Source organism: Lontra canadensis, unplaced genomic scaffold (genome assembly GCF_010015895.1).
Source record: "Lontra canadensis isolate GAN:19392208 unplaced genomic scaffold, GSC_riverotter_1.0 scaffold99, whole genome shotgun sequence".
Taxonomy (NCBI): Eukaryota; Metazoa; Chordata; class Mammalia; order Carnivora; family Mustelidae; genus Lontra; species Lontra canadensis.
The window spans coordinates 4,731,178-4,756,561 of NW_022631093.1; the positions used below are offsets into that span (position 1 = coordinate 4,731,178).

The 25,384-nt window shown below is 51.4% G+C and overlaps 1 protein-coding gene across 5 annotated transcripts in view; it reads right to left on the reverse strand.

Annotated features, from left to right (window-relative positions):
* LOC116855197 (core histone macro-H2A.1) overlaps positions 1–25,384 on the reverse strand; it is a 72,529-nt gene that overhangs the window by 41,455 nt on the left and 5,690 nt on the right. For all 5 annotated transcript variants that reach the window (XM_032837682.1, XM_032837683.1, XM_032837679.1 and 2 more), the window contains exons 2-3: positions 21,676–21,881; positions 286–392 (exon numbers count right to left, since the gene is read on the reverse strand). In XM_032837682.1, the coding sequence (XP_032693573.1) occupies positions 286–392; positions 21,676–21,847 (279 nt within the window). In that variant the 5' untranslated portion in view covers positions 21,848–21,881. The remainder of the gene's footprint in view (positions 1–285; positions 393–21,675; positions 21,882–25,384) is intronic.

Genomic DNA, 25,384 nt, shown 5'->3' on the forward strand with positions numbered 1-25,384 from the left:
ATACAAGGGAGAAAGGCCTCAGAGTCCCTTGCTCCAGTGGAACTTCACTACCTTTCTTACAGGGAGAGCCAAATACCTTGATCCATTCCCTCCTGTCCCCAAATAAAGCCTCAAGGAAAAACTGGCACGGGGCACGTGGGGGATGGGGGAGGTCAGAGAAGCTGCTAGTAGTCCAAAATGCAGAGCACACCTCTGACAGCCAGCCAAACACCAACCTCCCTGTTTCTCGGGCAGAGGGACTGCCTGCCCAAGCGTCTGGCAGGGGAGGGAGAGAAGCACCCATACCTGATTCAGCTCCTCGTCGTTGGCCACGGCCAGCAGGATGTGCCGGGGTGTGACCCGTCCCTTCTTGTTGTCTCTTGCAGCATTGCCTGCCAGTTCCAGAATCTCAGCTGCGGGGAGCAGAGGGGGAGAGCATTGGTCATGTTAGAATGTCAGGGGACCACAGGCGTCCTCCCAGGTCCCACGTTCATGGGCCTGGGCATGGCCAGGGCCTCAGGAAACAGCTACCCCAAGGCATGAAGCTGCAGGCACTCTGCCCTGCCACAGCTAGCGCTGAGTCGGCTAGTTGCAGATGTGCTCCGTGGGACCAGGAGACCCCTCCACTCCGTCCCCTTTGTTTGGGATATGAAAACATGGAGGTGGAGAGAGAAGGGACCAGCTGAAGGTACCCCAGTAAGAAGTGGGGGAGTGGCCAGGAGACCCTGTTCCCCAGAACGGGCACCCTGCAGTGTGGCCCTAGAGGGAGCTCTGCTTTCTGAGTACTGGGTCCTGTCGGGGTTCAACACTGAACACCTACACATTCAGACTCAGAACTAAAAGGGTAGGACGGGACTCCACCAAGTCAACGTCCCAAGAACATAAACCAAAAGAGGCAGGATGCAGTAGAAGAGGCTGAAGAGACCAAAGACGCCTAACACCAAATGCAGTGTGTCAAACCTATCAATGCTTGATGGGATGCGGATTACAAAAAAAAAAAAGAGAGAGAGAGAGAAGAATGAGAGAGAGCTATACACGTCATTCTGGACAAAACCGAGATCTGAACACAGACTGGTAGTAGACACTAAAGGATTATTGATCTTATTGGGAGTGACCGTAATGTCACTACTCTCTACAGGAAATACATGAGTATGTACTTGGGGGTGAAGGATCTTGACGTCTGCAATTTACTCTCAAATAATCACAACCAACTCCACGGAGTAAATGTGGTGGTGCGCTAAGTGCTATTAAATCTAGGTGTGCAATCAGAGTGCTCCTCTTTCAGCATAGTGTATGCTTGACACTGTGGCACTTTAAGATTTTATTTTTTTGAAAGAGAAAGAGAGAGAGAGCACACACACAAGCAGGGGTCGGGCAGAGGGAGAAGCAAACTCCCCACTGAGCAGGGAGCCAACTCAATCCCAGGACCCTGGGAGCATGACTTGAGCCGAAGGAAGAGGCTTAACCGACTGAGCCACCCAGGCGCCCCAGCACTGTAAAACATTTTACATCCTAGACAGCTAGAAGCCCGGACCCTTGTTGGTGCTTGGGTTCATGTGCCCGTCTTTCAGGACAGACCCTCGCTGGTGCTTCCATTGCACCCAACATGGGCCGAAATCGCTAATGCCCTTGGCAAGAGTTTTTTTCTCCTCCACAGCACAGTTCTCTTGGACAATGTCAACATCATCGCTTCCTCATTTTCTAAACCCAGACTGTCCTGGAACGTATCTTATACTCCCCTCCCCCATGTCCGCAATTCTGCCCAGGCCATGGCCCTGCCTATGACCCTGGCCCAGGCTGGACCCCCTGTGGGTACTGAAGAATTTCTAGTATTCTGAGTTATGATATCAATACTAGAGCTCTCCAGCAAAGTCAGAACTCAGATCATTGTAAAGTAAGCAGGGAACAGGTTCTGTGCTTAAACTTTATGATATTCCATGGTCCACATGAAGGAGGGCTAGCTGCCACCTAGGGTGGTAACTAGGGCATAAAATGCTGAAAAAAGGCCTGGCTCCTCACACAAACTCTCCTCCTGGGAGCGGTGGAAAACTAGCCACAGCCTGAACAAGTTTCCACCTGGAACCCAAGGCAGGAACTCAGAAACTCACTAATCGAGTCACTGAAGATACATCCCCCCACACCCAGAGACCATGAGACCCCTACCTACTTGATGCTCTCAGGCATCTCACCTTGAATTTCCCATTTGAGAATCACTACAGTGAGGCCCCATGAGGACCTGATAAGAACCAGCACATTTCTCACCCTTAAGCATCAATCTCAACAGGGCTGTTCCCCCCACAGCCTGAGGGCAGATGGTGGGGGAGAGAGCCCACCTTCCAGTTTAGCTGAGGCTTCCCTGTACATGACGGTGGCAGTGGGCTCCAACACCCAGCAGAGATGGACCTATCTCGGCCAAGCAGGAAAGGGGGCCCGGGAGGCCCAAGGGACCCTAAGCCCCACGTGCCATGATACAGAAATGGGCCCAAGCTTGAGCTTCTTCCTCCTCCACTCCTGAAGGAGGCACCACACCCTCAACACTCTGGTCCTGCCCGTGGCTGCGGAGGAAGCTCCCGTAGGAACCTCAGCTGATGCGAGCACAGACTCTAGGGTAAAGAAAGGAGAGCTGGCCAGAGTTGTCTCTGGGGGGAACCCAAGCAGCGAGAAGCTCAAAGAGGAACAGCTGGTACCAGAGCAGTCCTTAGCCGGCATTCCTCCTGGTCCCCACTATCCCCGTACCTCCTCACCATGCCCTGCTTTCTGGGGCCACAGGGAAACATGGGGCAAACAGTACCCGCAGGGCCAGAACGTACAGAAGGAGTCTGGTGGATTACAACCTTTCCCCCATAAGGTGCTAAGAACACTTTACCTGGCCTGCATTAGGCAGAGACCCACCATGGTGCCCTAAGCCCACCCCTGTGAAATTATGGCTTCTTAGGCAAGAGGACATGGCTTAATTCTTCCTCCTGCCAGGAGTGGTAGTGAAAGGCTCTTCCCAAGAGAAGGGCGGTGGCCACCATGGGGAGACCTGTGGTCTTATTTTAGGCACTGCTCCTTTAACTTCTGGGTGTGCAGGTGAGGATGTGATGATGGACACGGAGACCGGGGAGGTGGGGAGGGGTGACCATAACTCTTAGTGGCCTTGGGCTGCTCCTTTGGGTGGGACACAGGCAGCCTGTGACACAAGGATATAAAGCACAGCAGTAGCCTGTGAGTAGCTCCCACGGCTCAGAGATCTGGAGATCAATTCTCCAGCAGCTCTCCCTCGCTTCCAAGAACTTTTCTTCCCCGCAACTGGCCCAGCCCCCAGACTCTTACTCTGTGGCTGAAACCTCCATGCGCAGAGTGACTTCACTTGGGAATCTCAAGGGGTGCGCTCACCTACTGTTCATTCAGCCTGGATCCATGTGGGAGTGACCCTGAGGGGCAGGTCTGTCCAGTGGGATGAGGAGCACTGCAGCTCCTTGCTAAGAGCTAGCGTGTGTGTGGGAGGGGTGTCTCATTCCTCTGCCTGTCTCACCAAGGAGCAAGAAAATTCATGGCTCTTCTGTCCCCCACAAAACCCAGCCTGCCTTCCATCTGCGCATGCCCAGAGGACTGGCCCTCCCACCCTCTACCGCCCAAGGGTGGGCCCTCAGTTCCACCTGTGGGGAGGGGTTGTAAGGTGGGGACAACTAAGTAGGCCACAGATTCATGCTGCAGCTAGTTGAGCAAGAGCTTGATCTTGTTTACTCCTGCATGTTTTCCAGAGGGTAGTTACCATAGCAACTCCTTTGTCAAGGGACACGTGCGTGCGAGAAGAAGCACCTCCGAGGTGAGATGAGAAGCATGTTCCATGCCCATCTGTCCCCCGGGTACATGGCAGCTGACAGAGAGCTGGGGCAGTTTAAGCAGCCTGAAAGATGTAGGCCTCAACTGACAGCGAACAAAGGCAGGAAGCCAGAGCACTAACTGAGCCCTGGCCAAGTCTTCATGAGCGCCCACCCTCTCGTCCTCGGCCTGTTTCGGCATCAGCCATCACAAGAGGGCTTTCCTAGCCAGGAGAGGGCTGCCTGCTGCAGGGGGAGAGGGGAGGCAGGCAACGCCAGCTGCTCGTCAGGTTGGAACAGATCCCCTTGACTCTGTAGGGGCAGAGGTGCTGGCTTTGAGGAACAGGGGCAGGGCACAGGCCCCCGAAGGAACTTCCTCATTCACTTCCCTTTCTTGTAACTGATGCTCACCCTTGCGAGTGACAGCAACAGCAGGATCATGGAAGACCAGGCTCAGGGCTGTACACAATTCCGGCCATGGCCCTGGGGAACCAGAGCCGGCTTCAGCTCTGCCTCAGCTTGCATGGAACCCATGCCTTCCCGCAAAGGAGGGTTTTCAGCACCTGATTCATCTTGAATTTTGGAAGGACTTATGCATCTCTTAAGAAAAAAAAAAAAAAAGTTTTTTTGTTACCCCCCTCACCACCTGGGTTAAAGGGAAAAGGATTCTGGGAAAGAGAAGAATCGGGAAAGCACCACACCTACAAATGCAAGTCCTGTTCACGACTTCCAGAGCTCACTGCTTGGATCCTCCCTTGGAGGGACTTTTCAGGAGCCATGGCCCTGGGGGCTATAACCAAAACAAGTGGAATCTGCAAGAAACCACAGGAGGAGACTGGGCAAGAGCAGTTACGAAGAGAAGAAACAGACCTCTCACCAGGTTCTCCACCGGCTCAAGCCAGGACTTCCTGGCCAGCAACAGGAACAGCTTTGTTACCAATGACCAACAATAGGTTGGGACACCAAGCACGTGGGCTCGGCTCTGGAGAGGACTGCAGGTGCGGTAAGGTTCCCCATGATTAGCATTGCATGGGGCCAAGTTAAATGGTGAGTAACACTGGCCAGCTTTTGAACTACGTTTTCATTTTAAAGATTTTTAAGATCTAACTTGCAAGACACCCCAATATCTCCTATTCCCACTCCTGGCTAGGACCAATCAGACAAGTAGTGAGCCCCTAGATCCATCGTCTCTAGTGGCCGGGCCCAGCAAAGAGACCTTATTCTCTAATCCGAGCAGCGGGCGCTGCACAGACAGCCCTGGGCCCACCATTCCCCAGGCTCACAGAGCACGACTGCTTTAAGGCCGCTTGACAAAATTCCCACAGCTGTGAATAATGGCATTATTTGGCAGCCTTTCAGCTACAGACCAGCTGTCTGAACATGAATACCTTTGACAGGTCTCCTTTCCAAGTTCATCCAGAGACCAAAGGCTTAGTCTTCCTCCCCTCCCCCCCCCCCCCCACCCCAAACATCTTGAACTGAACCATATCTGTTGGAGGGAAGCATTCCGTCTATCTTCCTTGAGGGAGATGAAGTCATGGCTTACAGAATTAGAGTCCTAACAGCTAACAGGTGACGTGTGCAGGCTGCGCCAAACTCTAAACACAATCCTTGCAAAGGCAAAAGGCGGGGGCTTCCCCGGAGCTGTTTGAAGCATCTCCCCTAACAAAAGAGATTGAAAAGAACAACCAGAAATCAAAGGAAAGCAAATGTTCACGTAATCCCAAGGAGAAAACAGCTATTTGCTACAAAGCCAACAACATGACAGGCAATCTGTTTATTGTATTTCTTTCAGTTCCTCAGGCTTCCATCAGCAGTTCACAGAGTTCAGAACTGTTTTACACCATTCTGGAAAGCCTTAACCCAATCAACCCCAATCGGGGAGTGATTGCTCAGAGTTTCCTGCATCCTGACTGCACCGCACTTTCCTCTAATGCCCCCGGGGACCTAGAATCCACCGGCCCCCACATCTCACCTTTTCAGATGAGCGGCAGAGTCTGAAACCCACCGACCTGTCAACCCAAGGCTTCAGGGCCTCACTCATGGGCCACAGCAAAGCTCTCCAGTCTGCTCATCCTGGACCTCAAAGGAGCCAGGGATTCGAAAGAGAAAAAAAAAAAAAGCAGTAACAGAAAGTAGCAATTGTGTGTATGTGTGCAGGATACAAGGTATTTGGTAACAATAAGCCTTTCTGTTGCTTTTCTGCAGATGTTCCAAGTCTGACACACACTTGTCCCTTGCTGTTAAGCCCATCTTACAGAACCTCCTAAGAATCCAGGAGCATCTGCTCCAGTCTCCCACCTTCCCCACGTCTCAAAGTAAGATAGAAACGCAGTGTAATTTGGGAGTTTCTAAACTAAGCTGCTTTTCTGATTTCAAAGTAGAAAATAAGTAAATCTACATTCTACACATTAACAAAAAAGAGGGAGGATTCTTGACCAACACTACCTTCCTCTTACCCAGCACCCCAGCCCCGCACACGAGTCCCTTCCCTTTCTGCGGAGCCTTCCCGTGTCTTCCCCTGAGTCTTCTGCGCTTCTGTCCGCTCACCTTCTTGGTATGTCTTCGGGGGCGGGCGGGGGGTGGGTGGCAGTGTCCTGGGGCGCCATGGCAGAGCTGGGGTCTGCGGTCAGACAGCCCAGTGTGAATCTGAGCCCACGCACTTGGCTGAAGACGAGCCGGTACACACCGGAGGTGTGCGTGCCCTTTCTATGGAAGGGGGATGATTGCGAGGTCACCTTCCGGCAGGTGAGGATTCCTGACTTGGCAAGCTGCGGCGTGGTTACCACGGTGGTTAGGTGTCAGCTGCTGTTTCAGGGGCTACGATCACACACTTCGTCTTCTGCAAAGCCCACCAGGCTTGATTTCTGGGGGAAGAAAACTATCCTTTCTTTTCCTTGGGTTCCTCCATCAAAATAATGGGCTGGCTAAGTGCATAGATGCTCTCACGTGGGTGAGAGCCAGGAGAAGGAAAGAAACACAGAAAACCTGGTGTTTCCTCATCGACAGTCTACTCTGTGCTGTTACACTTAACAGTTTACATATGTTTGAAAAATGCACTTGAACCCGATTAACCTTGGGACTGCCAGACTTACCCTGATAGAATGCAGCACCCGGAGCGGCCCCATAGGCGGTCTTTGCCTTGGGATGGGACCGGGGGCTTTCGTCTGACCCCCATGGGGCGTGTGCCAGGGCAGAGGCAAAACCAAAGCCAGCTGCCCAGAGAGCACGAGTCAAGGCCCAGGACGGAAGGTGGAAGGACGCCATGCTGAGGTGGCCCCAGAGAAACCTGCTCTCCCCCAGGCCCTGGTTCACAGCTGGGCAGGACCCTCTGCCCCGCCACTCACTCCTTTCCAAGGACTGTTAATTTATAAGGAAATGGTTAGTATGTGTGTGTGTTTGGATATGGAAAATCACAGCCATTTGCTCTTAACTCCTTTCAGGAAGAGATGGACATTCAGAGAGCTCTGATGAAATGAAATGATTTGAAAAGTGTCATGTAAAGAGTAAACTCATTTAGAGAGCCCTGACACAGTGCCATTTCCCAGATAGACTTTTACAGAGGAAAATGAGGAGGAAGGCACGTATGGCGGACAGCCCTGGTATGGGGGGTGGAGGCGACACCTATCCCTGCACTCACGACCGTGTTCCCCAAGATGGGGCGCCCTGGTGCCTCCTCTGGGTGGAATCGGGGACTCCATCAGTGGGAGACAGTTGACCCTCTTTGGTGCTGTTTCCCTTGTGCACAACTGTCTTTTCAAAATGTAAGAAATGAAAACGCGGTGTGAATGAGAAGCGGCAACTACGGTGTGTGCACCTCCTCACCTTTGAGACACTATGTCGCCCTCCTGCCCTGACATCTGTCCCTGCCTGCTTAATCCTGCTTCTCACAAGGGTTCTGAGCATGTGGAGTTTTCAGGTTCTTTTCATGACTGCTTTAAGAGCATTACAAGTGTGTCACAGCAGAGGAGGCACTGGCCCTGTCTGCCCAGGTGGATTCCCAAGGCTGAGGGCCACAAGTCTGCTGTAAGCTTTGTCCCCCTCTTCCCTAAATGGAAGATGAAGGGACATCGGGCAAAAAGCCATCAACCCTCCAGTCTATCCTCCATGCTGCTGAGCCATATAATCTCTTCATGGCAGACAGGGCGCTACCCTCTCCTCTCCGAGGACTCTGTGGCTCCCCTTCCCCCCAGAATTTCACTTGTCCTGCTGCTTATGCAGCCAGCACTCCCAGCACTGACCAGACTGCCCCTTCTTTATGGCCCAGCACATGTCATGCCAACAGCCATCAGCCCTCACGTGCTCAAACCCATCTCCTTCCTGTCAGTGACTCCTTGTCCCTCCAGGCCCATCCCTGCAGGACCCCTGTCCCCTCTGCCCAGGCCAGACCCCAAGACTGTCTCCAGCCCTCGCACATCACCTGCAACTGCTCAGGGTCTGCCCCTCTCAGGAGGCTTTGTCGCCTCAGCCAGGCTGTGGCTCCACTGAGGACCTGAGCCAGCCCTCCAGGACTGGGCACCTAGCATCCTCCCGCAATGTCCACTGGAGACACAGGAGATGCAAAGTGGACCTAGGGACCCTGAGCACCTGCAAACCAACCCCCAACCTGGCCTGCAAGCTCTCCTGGTAACGGCTAAGGCCTGCACTCCTAAGGAGAGCCTGCAGGAGGCGCTCTTCTCAAGGGGGGGGGGTTATTACGCAGAATGGCCTTGCAGAGAGAGATTTCTTAGGCGCTAAGCCCCAGTCTCCTTCTAGGTCAAACAGGCAGTTTGAGGATTCCACGTGTTACCACATGTAAAGCAGTGAGCCAGTGCCTGACACATAGTAAGTGCTCACTAATAAGGCAGACGTTTCATTACTTATACCGGCCAACCTCTGCCTAGTACTCAAAGCACTGGTCCCCATGCCCCTCTAATGAACATAACCACAAGCCACATTCTCCATCTGGAATAGGGACCACCAGGGCCTGGCGGGGAGGTGGAAGGGCGAGGAAACCGACCCTGCTCAAGGTAAGTGTCCTCATTTTCTGATGCTGACTTCCAGCAGTCAACCCCCAGATTTACAGAAGCTGCGCACAAATGTGGACCACAGACTACCTCAGTCACCAGTTACCACGAGGGGCATCTCTCAGGAGAGCCATGGCAAGGGAGGCCTATGATTAGTCTTTCCCAGAGGCCCTGCGTTCTCACACAGTTCCCACCGTCCTACAGACAAGAAATGTGAGCTCTGGCAAAACAAGAGCCTCCTTCTAATGCGGATGACATCTCTAAACGTCTTCTATAAAGGCCACTCTACACAGCGTATGCGGGGATGACAGCAGTCCCACAACAGGACCCCTGGGCATCAGGAGCCACCACAGGCCTCTGAGGTACCAGGGAGACATGCTTCCAGGCCACCAGTTGGAAGGCACATGCCTCAAAAGGAAGGTGGGATATGAAATGAAGGAGGAAAGACACTGAGGAAGGGGGGATGGGAGGCAGGGTCAGAGCTGTAGGCGGGATGAGCAGCCCAGCGAATGGCAAATCCCAGGCGAGGCCCAGTTATCTTCTTGGCAACCAGCACGGGAGGGGGCGGTGGGGAGAGGCAGACAGGGAGATTGGGGGTGGGGAGGCTGACTGTGGTTAATACCCTTTGGGTCTGTCTTGCTACAGTGTATTTATAGCTCTGAGGAGTGACTTTTTGCTTTCACCATGTTTTATTCTGGGTTGACTAGACCTAGAGAAGTCTTTAGGCAAGCAAAGAAAGCAAGAGAACTATAAATATGTTCTATTAGTTGGTATCTTTCTGTTCAAATATCAGCAAGAGAGAAGATACCTGTAGAATTCTTATCACTTCCTTCTCCTCTCAGTAGTTGAGTGGTGCTTTAAAACCATTCTTGCCAATCATTCAAAGAGAGACCCTGGGGTGTGGCTAGCACCCCTCCTGCGATGTTGCTATTTAAATCAGGTGGCTGGCTCCTGGCTTCCTCTCCTTTTCAAGGTACAGCTGAGACATCCTCAGTGGCTTTTGAGTCAGAGGTGAGAGATCAGTCCTTGATAAAGTTCCCATGCCTTCCCATTTGCCACATACATGCCCTGCCCACACGTGCCCTGCTGCTTCCCTCTCCTCCAGCCGGTCCGGCTGTGCCCCAGTGTCATTAGCACAACCCAAATCCGGCTTCGTTTACAAATCCAGGGGGCAGGTTCGGCTCCAATCTCATCAACGTCTGGCAGCATCTGCCATCACCAACATTCTGGCCTCCTGAAATTCATCATCCTCTAACTGAGTTTCTGATCCTTCAGCAAAAAACTACTTATGAAGCAGCTGCACAACGTGAGCCCTTGTGCTGGTAGCTGAGCTCATGATGCTGAGGGAGAAGTGGGGAAGGCACGTTCCCAGCCCTGGGGTCGGGAGTACCACCTCCGATAGGGCTGACCCACCAAAGACCCTCACTACAGATCTGTTGAAATGAACACTGATCCCTTCGACTCTCAGCAGCCCGCATGGCACCTTGTACCTGGCCAGAGCCTGGTACCTCTTTCACAAATAGGTCATTGCAGATGGATTGCTAAAAGAGTACATCAGGCCCTGCAGCATTCAGACCGTGATTCAGGGTGGAAGTGTGGGCACGCTCTCCAAGGCACTGGCCTGGTTTCATGTATTAGAGCCGAGGCTCAGGCTCCATGGCAGGCAGTGTGAACTATAAAGCAGTCATCCCAGGGGAGGGCAGCCCCAAGAGGGCCCAGGGTCCAGGCAAGCCTCCGCTCACAGTCTCAAGTCAGGTCTCAGGGTTGGCAGAGAGGCCTGGGGGTTCTGGGGAGATGTTCGGGGCAGAGCAGCAATCCCCAGATCCTCCCAACCAAGATTCGGGCTCAAATATAAATGTCAGTCACTGAGATCACATGTACCCATTATCCTGATTCATTAGTCCTTGGCATTTCATTTTTAAGATTTATTTTGAAATGAAAAAGGAGAAGAAAAGTATCTTCAGAAAGATACAGAACACACATAAGAAATTAACGCTGTCTCCTGGGAGGATAACTGGGTACAGAAAAAGAGGAGAAAGGTAAATGCAGGTCTTACTGTGTGTCCTGTGGGGAGGTGCGAGTTTTACCATTGGTATACATCACTTACTAAAGAAAATAAAGACAATGGAAGATCCACCAAATATGAAAAACATAAAGTATGTAACTAGACAGACCAATGAAACAGAAAATAAAGCCCAGACATAGCCCTAAATATATCTAGAAATTTCATGTGTGGTGAAGGTAGCATCTCACATCACCAGGGAAAAGATGAGATATTGAATTGATTGTGTTGAGATAACTGGGTAACCAGCTGGAACAAAATGAAGTCAATCCCTATCTCATACTATGTATCAGGATTAATTTCAAATGGATCAAAGTAAAAATGTAAAAAATTTAAACCACAAAACGACTAATAAGCAAAAGCATGAAGGAGTTCCTTTGTAACCCTGGAGAGAAGTAAACTTTCTGAACAATGATTCAAAATCTGGCAGAAATAGATAAGAGACTGCCACTATTAGGATTATTCAGATAAACCTGGTAATTATTCCACAATGTATAGGGATATAAAATCATCAGGTTATACACCTTAAATATATACAATTATATGTGTCATTTATTCCTTAATAAAACTGAAAAAAAAACCCAAATTATTTAAGTAGATGTTATTATATATAATAGAGTTAAAGAAAATTTTGAAAATGAAGAGAAGACAAATTATCAAGAACAACCAAGCAGATTAAAAAAAATTCCAACTTCTAGAAATAAAAGTTTCAAAGCTGAAATTAAAAATTCATTGGGCGACCCAAGTGGCTCAGTTGGTTAAGTGTCCGATTCTTGATTTTGGCTCAGGTCATGATCCCAGGGTCAGGAGATCGAGCACCAAGTTGGGCTACATGCTGGGTGTACAGCCTGCTTAATATTTTCTCTCCCTCTCCCTCTGCCCCTCCCTGCTACAACTCAGGGGCCTGCACAGCATTCTCTCTCAAAATAATAATAATAATAAAAATCAGTGACTGAATTAAATAGTATATAAGATATAGCTGAAGAGAGAATTAGTAAATGGGGAGATAGTTCTAGAAGACAGAGCAGAAATAATTATCTACAAATAAGTTCTGCAAGACAGAAATGAAAACTATTACTGAGATGAACAAATATGGAAAAAAGAATCAGACACTAATGTGTTTGACTTGTGTTTTATAAGTAGAAAGAGCCTAGAATAGATACATTGAAGAAATAGCAGCTAAAAACTTTATGGATGTGATAGAAGCATGATCACAGATGCCTGGGTGGCTCAGTCCAGTGAGCATCTGCCTTCGGTTCAGCATCTGCCTTTGATCTCGGGGTCCTGGGATCGAGCCTGGCATTAGGTTCCCTGCTCAGCAGGGAACCTGCTTCTCCTCCTCCTTCTGCCTGTCCCCTGCTTCTGCACGCTCTCTCAAATAAATACATGAAATCTTAAAAAAATAATAATAATAAAAGAAGCATGTTCAAAACCACAGCCTGAGAAAATTTATCACAAAAGGACTCAGAAAATGAAATTCTGAACGATGTACTTCAATCACAAATAAAGTGATCCCAGATGGAAGACCTGAGAAGAAAGAGGCACACTCAGTTTGGGGCATACCTTTTCCCCTGACTGAATCCAGAAACAAGTTTGGTCTTGCTGTGGGCTTTTCTACTGGCCCCAGCGAAAACAGAATCCTTGCTAGGGAACTTGTCTCTGCATCTACAGACCCAGTGGCAGAAATGAAAGTGGCATGTGACCCTTCATGGGGAAATCGTGAAGCAAGAGAGCCTCCATGACCACTGGGTGTTCCCAGGCAATGCAGCGCATCTTCAAGGAAACAGAGAGGTCGGAACAGCTGCACGCCCACATGCAAAGTCTAGACACAGACCTCACATCCTTTGCAAAAATTAACTCAAAATGGATCACAGACCTAAATGTAAAACACTAAACTATAAAACTCCCAGAAGATAACATAGGGGAAAATCTGCATGACCTCAGGTTTGGTGACGAGGTTTTAGATACAACACCAAAGGAGCAAAACACGAAAAAAGAAATGATACGCTAGCCTTCATTACAATCACAGACTTCAGCTCCGTGAAAGACACTGTTAAGAGAAAAAGAAAACCAGTCACAGACTGGGAGAAAATGATTGCAGAAGAAAGCAATGAGGCCTTTCCTTTCTCTGAGCCCAGTTTCAGAGTCCATGCCCCGGCTCTGAGAAAGCAGGGGAAGCAGGGCCGCTGTTCCACGAAGTGGGCCCAGGTCACGCTGACACTGTCGTGGACCCCCTCAGGGACTCCTCGGAAGGACTGGGTGGCGGACAGATAAGAACTCCGTGTTTGTGCTCCGCGGCAGGTGCACATGCTTCTGGGATCCCCGTGCTGTCCCGCCGTCCTCCACATCTGCGGCAGGGGTAGCAAAACTCCAGGAATGCCACCCCTCCCCTCGGAGGTTTCTGGGCTCTCTCCTCCAGCCTGAGACCTGTCCCACCTAGCCATCGGACACCACGTGATGAAGGAGGTATCAAAGGTGCTTTGTGATAAACCGCTTCTCTGAGCATTCCTCCTATGTCTCCCACCATGGAATCATCTCCTTCCCTGGGAGGCAGAGGGAGGACTGCCCGTGCAGCATCTTCTGAATTACCTCGCAATTTGCTCTGTGAGACGGATGGTGATGATTTTCTGTGACTGGCTATCAGTGAAGCTCATCAAGTAGCGGATATTAACAAAAACAAATAATTGGGCTAAAATCTAACTCCCTTTGCTTCATGTACGCACGAAGGGCGTCCAGTGCCGTAGCTACCTCTGGGCAGTGGAATTATGAATGAGTATCAACTTCTTACATTTTTAAACACAAGTTGCTCCTATAACCCGGAATGGGAATAGGCATTTAAGCACTGTCTGCGTGCACTGGGTACATAGCACATTAGTTTCAACTTCGGTGTTTCCCACTTTTTTCTAGCTGCAGCCCTCTGGCTCATTAAAATCCCCAGTCCTCCCTCATGTGTGTGTGCACACATGTGCACGGGTGTGTGTGTGTGTGTGTGTGGTTTGTTCAGGGCTATGAAGCTAGAAAAGCTCTTTGCAGAACAGGAAGCACTGTGGGGGGCTGAGAGCCCCAGAGCAGCAGGAACGCCCAAGAAGGTGCTCATGAGAGCTAGCTGGGCCCTGGCCTGAAGTGAGTCTAAGGTAGGGGTGGTCCGGCAAACACACCAGAGACTCATGAGGAACTCAGGGGGCCTCGGGGCATCAGGAGCCAGTCTGGGTGTCCTCCTCTTCCTGCCCTATTTTTAGCTGCATGAATACAGGACACACTCGGGTGTCCTGGATAGGAAAGTGCTAGGCAGTCCAGGTAAGTGACAGAGCCAAGTGCAGGTTCTGACTACCTCAATGTGCCAAGCCTGTCAGGTCCTTTCCCAGGCCAGAAACACCGAATGAGATGGATGTTTGCTGAAACGAGTATGTGTATCAGGGCGTGCTGCAGACGGGGAGGGCTCCCCCTCCTGCACTTGGAGGACACAGGGTGGGGTCAGGTGCAGCCCAACCCCTAATACCAAAGGGATATGCAATACCTGACCCACTTATGGATCAGAAATCAAGCAAGCTGAAACCTGGGCAGAAGATAATCATTTCATCAGCCAAACCAGACAGTAAGGTATATTCTTAAGAGCCATCCCTCTTCCTTGGGTTTTTGTTGTAGGATGCAGTCAGGTACAAGGGCGGGGCCCCATTAGTCTGCAAAGTGGCTGTAAGGTCACCCAGGGGACCCTGCTTATTCCCCAGGTCAGGAGCTGGCCCTGTGAACTTCACCACAGCAGCTACCCATGACAGCATCTGCCAGAAGAAGGTGCCAGGGGCTGACTGGACAAGGGGGAGGCTCTGGTCCCTGACGAGACAGGAGAGGGATGACCAGGTCTAGGGGGGACAGGGCTTGGGAAAATGGAAGGAGTAGGGGATTAAGAATACAAAAATCTGAGGTGCCTGGGTGGCTCACTTCGTTAAGGGACTGACTCTTGGTTTCAGCTCAGGTCATGATCTCAGGGTCATGAGATTGAGTCCTGCATCAGGTTCTGTGCTTAGTGTGTAGTCTGCTTGGGACACTCTCTCTCCCTCTGCCCCTCCCCACGGCCCCCCCCGACTCTGTCCCCTTTTCTCTCTCTCTCTCAAATAAATAGATCTTAAAAGAAAGAGAGAGAGAAGAAAAGAATACAGAAATCCAGAGGTCTTCATTATTTTGTAGATTAGATCCAAAGAAGACAGAAAAAAAAAAATCTAGCCACAGCCTTATCTTGTGAGAGGTTTTTAAACGGGTTTAAATCCTACAACACTGGGTTTTTAAACGGAACACAATTTAGGAACTCACATCAGTGGCTATCTTGGGAGGGTCCATACTTATCACAAGGTATCCACATTCAGTCTTGAGAGCTTTCCATCCTCCTTAATGTTGAGAAACCCTCTGAGAGTGGACTGGATTTTTGCAACAAGCCTGAGTACTAGGAGGGAAGCTGAAGCATGAGGTTTGTGATCAGGCTATGGGATAGGGTTCCTGCACGAAAGAAAAGAAAAGAAAAGAAAAGAAAAAAGAAAAGAAAAGAAAAGAAAAGAAAAGAAAAGGGAGGGGAAAAAAAGAAGAAAGAAGGAAGAATAGAAAGAAAAAGATGTCACTGCCTATCTTTTTGGATCTGATGAACAGGAGCCAGGCCTGTTCTCTCAGGGGTTGGTTGGGTAAATGGCTCCAAAGGTGCTTCCCTTCTAGGGAGTTAGTTCCTTGGGCCGGACTTTTGTCGGGTCCATCACTGTCTGGCACAGGGCCTGGGGTCTAGTAAGCCATCGCCAAGTTAATACCTGAGCAACTCAGCTTAGTGAAATACATGCTACGGGCTTCCTGAGACACCACCTCACCTAGCGAACGCTGATGCGCCGCCGCCGGTGCATCGGGCCCCTCTAAGCCAAGCTTTGCGCCTCAATGGAACAAACCAAAGCCTGCTCTTGGGGAGGCTTTCAGTTTTGTTTCTTCACTTAGCCTGCCACACGGTGCTGCTGTCATGGGGGTAAGCCGTACCAGGGTCCCCCACACTGCACCATGCAGGGTGTTGTAAGGTATTCCTTGAGAGACTTCTGTGACAAAAGTTTGGGAACGAATGTGGATGACAGTTCCTTCCCATGGGGATTCACGGGGACACCCACATGTTAAAGGCTTGAAGAGTCCTGCAGTAAACACAGCTGCTTCTTGGTGGTTTCCAAACTAAAACAAATTCCTTTGCTGAGAAACTCCTCTGAGGTTATTCATACAGCCATCTCAGAAGAGGAGATGTGAATCTAGCCGTCTTCCTATCTCGGCCATGGAGCTGTGTTTTTTTGGTAGAATACTTCTTAAATTTCATCATTTAGGTTCTGCTACACACAGCTGGAGCAATGCTGACCCACAGCGCCTTGACCCATGATTTAAGACCAACAAATCGGGGATGCTTGGGTGGCTCAGTTGGTTAGGCATCTGATTCTTGGTTTCAGCTCAGGTCATGATCTCAGGGTTGGGAGATCGAGCCCCATGTCAGGCCCATGCCAAGGGTAGAGTCCCCTTGTGATTCTTCCTTCCTCCCTCTCCCTCCCTATCTGCTCCTCAGCACCTCCTTGTGCTCTCTCTCTAAAATAAATAAATAAATGAAATCTGAGGGGGAAGAAAAGAGCAACAAATCACAAGGGTGCTTGCTCTCTGCTCTTCTATGCACTTTTCAGTTACCACCCCTCCCCCCCAACAGTAGGACTCAAGCACCTTTTACTTCTCCCTTTTTCTGTCCTGTTCCTTTATTGGTCGCTGGGATGATGTGTCCCAAAATCACTGGACATCTCAGTGGGGCAAAAGCCACGCCACAAGTTGCTCATTTCACATCTCACATCTATACCTTCCAGCAGTGCCACGCTGGGCACATGGGAGAGATTCCAGAGGCTTTCAGAACTGACCCAAGTCAAGTTCCCTATTCCCTTAAATGTTATCATTTAAATGTCATGGAAGAGACAAGCACCACAGTACCATGGGGCGAAGGTGATGGCTGGGCAGGGGCTGCCCCAACGGACAGCGTCACATTTCTTGGGAAGAACTCTGGAGAGCCCAGCAGGGAAGCAGAGCCAGGCACCCATGGATCTGGGGAAGGAGCTGTCTGGTGGCCAGACTGAAGCATATTCTAGAGGTTGCCTTTGCCTTTTAAGTACAACAGATGATTGAGCTCTGGACCCAAGAGGAGAAACAGAGGCCAGCTTCACATTTCAGAGCAAGATGCCCCTCCCCACACCTACTCCAGCCTGGAGCAGGCCATAGGGAGGAGAATGGGGTCCCTCACCCATGACAACATGCTCTGCATGGTTGGGGGGTGTCACTGGGCTCTGATGGCTCCCGGCCTGAAGGTCCACTCTTGGCTCCGACATTCTGAAGGCACGCCTCTGCTCTGGCGTGCCCAGCTCCTGGCTAACTAAAAAATCCTTCAGGTAGATGTCCATGCATGTGCCAGGTGCCCGGGATGGAAGGGGCCTCCAACATCAGACAGATGATGTTGCTAACAGGACATCTTGGTGTTGAGGCTCGCACAGGCTTTGGGGGAGGACTTAAGTGCTGCTTGAAACAAACCAGAGAGAGCAGGACTGAGGCCACCAAGGCATCCTCTGCAGGTGCTGGTGAGGCTCGGTGGGCTCTCAGCAGCTGAAGGACCACACGCATGAGTGGGCAGTGACAGCCCCCATCACCATCCTAAAGGAAGTAACGTCAACTGCCAGAGTGGGGGTGCTAGGGACTTCCTCCTCTCTCTGCCTTAACCCCAATGCTAAGGGTCAGATGTGGGCCCTTACACTGTGTGTGTTTGGGATGAGCCCTTCTCCTGCGTCCCCTCACTGCAGCCTCTAGGACAGTCCCCTCTAGCCCCAGGGTACAGATAATCAAACCATAGCCCAGAAATGTGAGCAACCGGCCTGAGGCCACAATTACGAAATTGTGGACACCTAGGTCCGCATCTTAACCATCCAGCTCTACTGCTTCTATGTGACATCCACTGGACATTGTGGCGTCCCATCTGGTCCCCAGGGCTGGGCACCAGGGAGACATCAGCTCCCCTGCTCTGCAGCCACCTAGTCCCAGCAGGACCCTGGTAGCCCAGCTGTCCTATTAGCAACCTCATGCACACCCCTCATCTCTCCACTGGGGCCTGCTGAATGCTGGAGGCCCGGCCCAGCCATGCTGAAGGGCATCAGCCACGCACTTCCCTCGCTAGGCCTGCAGCTCTGTGCACCACCTAGAAGAGTCTGGGCCACACAGAGAACACAGTCCCTCTACAGGGCCCTTTGGGTGACAGCTAGACCAGCAGGGGGGCTTTGGTTAACAAGCCTCCTCCATCTAACACAAACCCACAGCACTGCCTTCTTCTTGCGTGTACCTGTCTGTGGACAAAAAGCTCTCTCAGGGGAGGAAGCTCCGGCTTCAATCCCAGGGCCAGAGACAAGTTCAGCAAGGTCCTGCTGATTGGCTGGGACTTGGCTCACACGCCTCATGCTGGAGCACCACGTCTGGGCCACACCCTGGTCGAGGCCCTGAGCTGCTTGAGGGCTGGCACATGGGCTCCTCCCTCATCCTTGATCTTCCCTGAGCTCTGGGTTGAGGCTAGTGCCCAGTAGGCACCTGGAGCACAGGTGAGTGGGTGGCACAGCCCCACTGCCAGCTCTCATGGGGCTGACGGGCCCCACCTCCTTCTCTAGGTCTCTGCTGAGAGCTCCTCGTCCCAGAAGCCTTCCTGAGCCAGTTCCTCTCCAGGCGCCCAGGTGCCTGAGCCCTGCTTTGGCAGATTCATGCTCTCCATGGCGTCTATCCCAAGTGGTGACCATCTGGGCTGCTTGGTTCTTTCTCCAGCCTTGACCATGAGCGGCACAGAGCAGAGACCATTTCTGCCGCAGTCACTCCTGTGTTCTTGTACAGAGCCTAGCATGGGGCCTGATACATGGCAGGTGCTCAACAGGTTGTAGAATGAATAAGAAAGTGTCTGGAGGGAAGCAAAATCAAAAAGCAGAGCAGAGAGAGGGCTTGTCCACCTTCCCATCCCACTCATGGAACAAAACCAAAGTTCTGAGGGGGCGAACACTCAGGACTTCCAAATATGCACATGCTGTCACATTGTAGGCCAAGGTGCTCAGCGCCAGTCCGTCAGTGCAGGCATGCAGTGCTTTTCCGAGGCCTGGAACAGTGTTTTCATTGGATGTGGCCCCAGAGCTCAGCTACTGGCTACAGGGCACAAGTGACCACAACAAGACGAAGCACAGCACTAATATCGCAGGAGGTCTCCTGAAGTGTTTGTCATGTGGGCCAGGCACCACGGTGGGGCAGGCATAGGGCAATGGTCAAGCCAGTGACTCAGCACTGTATACAGGCAGAAAGAAAAATGTCTCAGAGTCAGTGAACTATAGCTCTGCCAGAATGACTTGGTAAAATGTAAAAATATATATTATTCTTTAATATACAGGGGTTAACATGGCTGACACCTGAGTAAAAGCTTGCCTTGAGTTACTGTCCAGTGCTAGTGATGGGCAGCCCTGGCCATTCCCACACCCCTCTGTGACCACTACCACACACCCACGAGAGCTGGGGAGAGGCACAGGGGGTGTGGGTGCAAACAGAAGCAAAGTCCAAGAGAACGGGCCCACTGACCTCAAAGTCATGAGCACTGTGCTCAGCTCCAGAGCCGGCCAGCCACAGATGAGGAAGACATCCAGATTTTCTGTGCAGCACAAACAGTACTGCCTTGGATATGCTGGAGCAATGGTAACCCCTCACCCCTGCCCCACACACTGCCAACTAAAAAACAGAAGCTTGAAGGAAGAAATGAAACCGATCTGATACTTGACTTAATGACAGCATCTGTGGACATCTCAGTGACAGGGACATCATGGCCTTCGGGACCCAGGAACCACCGTCTGACTGGGTATGCCAAGCACGTCAGCTTTCCCATCATACTCAAACAAAGCCCTCTGGCTGTCACAACAGCCTGGAGTTGGTGGAGCACGGTCTGTTGTCAACATATGAGTTGTAAGGAAACCGGGGTCCAGAGAGGTTAAGTGAATCACTCTGGGTCACACAGCATGTAAACTGACAAGCCAGAACAAAACAGTGTCCTCTGCCTCCTAGTAACTTCTAGTTGCCTATCTAGTAATTTCTGCCCTGACTGCCAACGTTCCACATGGCTTTTCTGGGCATGTGGCAAGCTCTGGGCCTCTGGTTCCTCATGTCTAGAATGAGAAGAACCACACCTAGCTCATGCTACCAGGCATGCTGCCTCTTGAGAGTCTGCAAAGTGGAGGGTTAAATGTCCCAGAAGTGCGGACGCCTCCCAACTATAACCCACCAGTGATTTCTCATGCCTCGTTGCTTTGAGAAGAACACAACAACTTCATGACCATGTTTTTAGGGAGGAACCCTTGGTGTTGCCTCACTGAGAAACGGGAGAAGCAAGAAGTGATCCAGCATTCCTGCTGCGTGTTATCACTTTGGAAGGGGTACCATGTCTTGCTGAATCCCCTTGTCTGGCTGTGGGAGAGGTGGCTGCAAGATTGCAGGTGCCCTTCCTGCCACACACCCCAAGGAGCATGGAGCACTAAGCAGTAAAAGTATTACAATGACCCAGTAGGATCTGGGTCCCTTCTCAGCTCCTTACTTGCTCTATGAGGCCCCAGGCAAGCTCTCTTACACTTTGAAGCTGGTTTTCGAGTCACTACAGATGGGGGTGATATCCCTTCTCAGCTGGCTTCCCGCAGTGGCCATGGAGCCACCAGTGAGACCAATAAAGTTATTTTCAGTAAAAGGACCACCCCTGACCCGAGAGAGATAGCTGATTTTGAGACTGGGGCTGGGGAAATTCAGGGTGAGACTAGAACATCTCATTGTGGGGGAAAGCAAGAAAATGTGTAAGAATGGAAGAGGCCACCACAAAGGACAGCAGAAGCGGCCTGAATGTCAAACATGAGACAACGCGAGCCCCATCCTGGGTGATGACGCGTAGTGTATAACCCAATAAAGATATCCATGAAGCAACGCTGCGAGTCCAAAGAAAAGAAAGAGGGATGGGCAGAAGGAAAGTAAATTCTTTACAGAAGAATGCCAACTAATTAATACAAGCAGAAGAAATGACAGAAACAGAAAGAGCATTCTTTTATAACCACTACAGCAATAACCGATTCAGGTAAGAGCATCCAGGAATGCCAAAGACACTGGGGGAAGACTGTGATTCAGGCTGTGCAGAAATCCTTAACCATAGGACCCCAGTGAATCACCGACAGCGGACAAACCCACGTCAGGTGGCTCCTAGCACAATACTAGACGGGGACGCAAGAGCTCTTAGGCGATCTCCCCGTCAAAAGTGCTCAACCCAAATGCAAGCATGAAACCAGCCCAGACTGACGGACATTCTGCAACACAACTGGCTGCACTCTTCAAAAAACGTCCACGTCATGGAAGATTTAAAGGAAAAAAACAAAAAAAAGTAAGGAATTGTTTCAACTTAAATAAGACTAAAGAAACCTGACAACGAAAGGAAATGCAGGATCCTGAAATGGATCTTGGATCAGGAAAGAAAACAACAACAACAAAAAACCATACACATAAAAAAACTACAAAGGCCAATGTTGGGAGATTAAAGAAATTTCCAAATGGATGGCTAACAGGGCAGAATGTAAACAACTGGGGCGCCTGGGTGAAAAGGTCCATCGTACTACTCCTGTAGCTTCTCTGCAGGTTTAAAAAGTCTAAAGAGAAAAGGAGCCCAATGGTCGGCTCGATCCCTACAGGGTGTCCGGACTGCCACGAGGCAAATCCAGGGGTGCCCCCAGGGGGACTCAGGTGTACTCACCCGTCAGGTACTCCAGGACGGCGGCCATGTACACAGGCGCCCCCACTCCGATCCGGTACTTGGGGTGGCCTTTCTTGATGTACCTCAGCATCCGCCCCACCGGGAAGATGACTCCCGCCTTGGCGGACCTGGAGGTTTTGGTAGACTTCTTCTTCCCACCCCGGCTCGACATGGCGGCAGCCCTGGAGGTGGATCAGTAAAGCACACTGTGGAGGCAAGAGGCACAGATGTCAGGACCATGGGAACGGTGTCTGCCCCCCAGCCCACGCTCCCCGGCCCCTAGGGGAAGGGTTACCGCCTGCAGCCACTGAGCCCCCACCGAGCCCAGCTGGGGCCCTCTGCTGGAGCACCTCGCCCCTAGAAAGAGAACGGCAATGCTTTTCACCTTTGATACCATAACATCCATTTCAGCGGCCACTCAGCTTCAATGCTACTCTGACAATGAGTGCTCTTAAGTGCCTTGCCTTTATGCCCCATGATGTAAAAGGCAATGGGATTTCTTGGTGACGTCCTGCACACTTGTTCAATAATTGCATTTTCATATCCTTGAGACCAGGATGGACACATGCGGAAGGCTTCGTGAAGCGAAACTATGGCACCTGCCCCCAGCAATGATGGAAAGCCTGCTACCTAGGTCGTCTGATGAAAGCAGTGTCTCTACCTCACGATCCTTTCTCCGTGGGGCCAAGAACAGCTCACCAGAGTTCAGCAGGATGCTGGGCTGTAATCACAGGCCCTCAGAACACTTCCAGTCCACTAGCTGGGCCTGTCCTTAGAGAAGACGGAGAAGTGCTTGTCTTTTCTTGCTCCTTCTCCCCATCCCCATCCAAAATGCTACTCGAGTCCAGAGGATACTCTGTCTCCATCAACTCTCAGAAGGCCTCTCCTGTCCACCCGACTGTGACTGAATCCAGGCCATCATGAACATCTCCTGAAGAGGTCTCTCCACAGCGGGCCATACTCTCCAATTGCCCTGCCCTCCAGGCTGGTACAGAAACGTCTGAATGGTTAATGGCTCTGATCTGAAAGCCTTCTCTGGCTACCACATTCCTGAGGAAGAATCAACACCCCTGGCCCGTCATGGAAATGTCCTAGAAATCAAGGCCTGGCACATCCATCCAGCTTCACCCTATACCCCTGGTGCTCCAAACTCAGGCACAGGGGGAGTCACACACAGCTCCCCACAAATGCCCTCCCCTGCAGGGCCCCTGCCCTTTTGCCAGGACTGCCACTATCCCTCTCACTTGAGTTCTGCCAACCCTTCCCCAAGCGCTCAGATCCAGCCGCTCCATCCCTGGGCTGCCTTGCACATGACACCACGATGATGTGGCTATGCCCCCATCTCTCCCGTCAGAAGGCAGGCTCTCAGAGGGCAGCCCCTGGCTGCACTCCTAGCAGAGCATCAGTAAGGTCTACATGTGTGCTAAGAGGATTCAAGGTCTCAAATGTTCAGTGAGAGCATTCAAGTCATTCATGCACTTGCTTCAAGAACTGTGCTGGGGAATGGAGACAGCAAGGCACAAGGCTGGTGGGATCTTCTCTGTTCTCCTGGAGCTCATGGGGCAGAGAGAGATGAAATAACCCTACAGTTATTTAAGTGATAACCATGAAAGGCAGCGAAGGTGCTGGGAGAGAGGTTGTGAAGAGACCTCAGCCTATCCTTGGACCCCAGGCAAGCATTTCCCAGAGGACATCTATGTTCAACTGAACATTTCTTCACTGAACCAAATGGGCAGGACTCTCTACTGGTAAACTGAGGGCAGGCTGTGGGCTATGTAGGTCACTCCAGCTCCAGCAGGCCATGCCACAACACCAGCGAAGGCCACGGAGTTAGGAGTCCTTGTTACTGATGCCCAACCCTATATTCGGAACACACTGTGGTCCATATAACATCAGGGTGACACATAAGGTCATCTCAAGTATTCTGCCTGACACAGATAGCCAAAACAGCAGACGCAGATTCTTGGTCTCTCTAACGGGGCAGTGGAGGGGGTGGCTGGACAATTATGATGAGAACCTTACATTTCTCATGAAGGGGCACCAAGTCTTAACTGATCACTGCGAGCTAAAGAGAACCCCAGAAGGGCCTGAGTTTCTCTGAAACAATTAAATGGCCCCATTTCTTGCTGCGACTCTTTTGAAAGAGTCCCTGCAATCAGGTGTCCATGCTGACTCTGAGCAGGAAGTAATATACATACACACGTGTGCACATGTGTGTCTGCAGGGAAAACTGTCATGGGGTTTCCCAGCAGTCTTTTCTTATACTACAAATGTGTTTCACGGACCAACCCCACACCTCTGGACCAGGAGTTTTCAGATCTGAACATTTCCCTTCCTTTAGCAGGAGAGGCCTACGGTCAGTGATGATTAATGCAGCTCAGCCCTGTTCTTCCCAGAGCCCTGGTGTCAGCTCCCATCCCCAGGCAGAGCTGTCTGGGTATGTTCGGGGCTGCCTCTGTGGCAAATAGGCAATGTCCTGTCCCAGAGAGGAGCCATTAGCATTCACGAGCCCGATGGACCCTTGAAATGCTCCTGGTACTTCCCTTCCACTCCAGCCTTTACATGGACGTGCTGGGGCCTCCCAGGTACACACCTGGCTGTGGAGCCCCAGGGCTCTGTTCTGACTGCAAGGACCCACTTGAAAGTCCCATGGGCACCTGGAACTCCCTCCTCTGGGTTTCTCAGCGCCAGCAGTGACAACCTCATGTACCAAGTCACCAAGTAGCAGTCAACCTGGGCCCTACTTCTCTGCTCATCTTCACAGTGCCTAGCCACAAGCCAAGCTCTGTTGAACCCACCTCGTAACTTCTCGGGCCTCTTCCCTTCTCTTCGGCCTCCCTGTCTTGATTCAGCTCTCTCTCCTCACCTATCATCCTCAGCTCCAGTCTCTCTCCATGGAGGCCAGAGGATGTGTGCCCCCCTGCACGTTCCCCGTCCCCCTGAGCCGGCCACAAACAGCATCCTTCACCTGCTTCTGCGGCACTGCTTCCCGCCGCCCCTGACTTCCTGCCCTGCAATGCAGGGTACAGAATATCTCCCCCACCTCTGATGCCCTTTGTCCTCATGCCATCCCTGTCCTCAGACCCGACCGCTGACTGGCGTCACTCGCTGCTCCCTGTTCCCGAAGCTCACCTTCTGGCACCTATCTGTGCACCTGTCTCCCCAGCTTGCACTGCAAGCGACTTGGTGCCAGGTGGTCAGCTCGTCCCTAAGTCCCTGGGTCCCAGGCAGGACCTTCAACATCATGGATCCCCAAGTGTCACTCTGCTGAGAGGAGAACATCTTCACACCTAACTTTTGGTCAGGTTCCTGATAACACAGCCCCACGTCTTCATCCCCCAGGGCTGACCCTGCAGCTCCTGCTCCTCATCCCTCCCCATGTTCTTCCCGCACTTCTAACTGTAGGTCCCCAAGCTGTAGCCACAGTTCGGAGAGACTTCTGGTGAAGCCATGCAGCCTCCGACATCCAGTGATACGTGCTAACTTTAAAAATATCTTTCAGAAAATCGCCTTGTAGCTGGGCAGTCTCCAGATAAACCCGCAAGTCTGCCTGGTCCATTCCACTCTCCAGGGGTCTGTGGAGACATGGGTGGCTATGGCCAGGCACCCACATGGGGAGAGAGTGGCTGTGATGGACGTGGCCATTGAGCACTGGGGTTAATGACAAATTCCAAAGTCAGACTGGCTTCATTCGGGTTGTGGCTCTGCT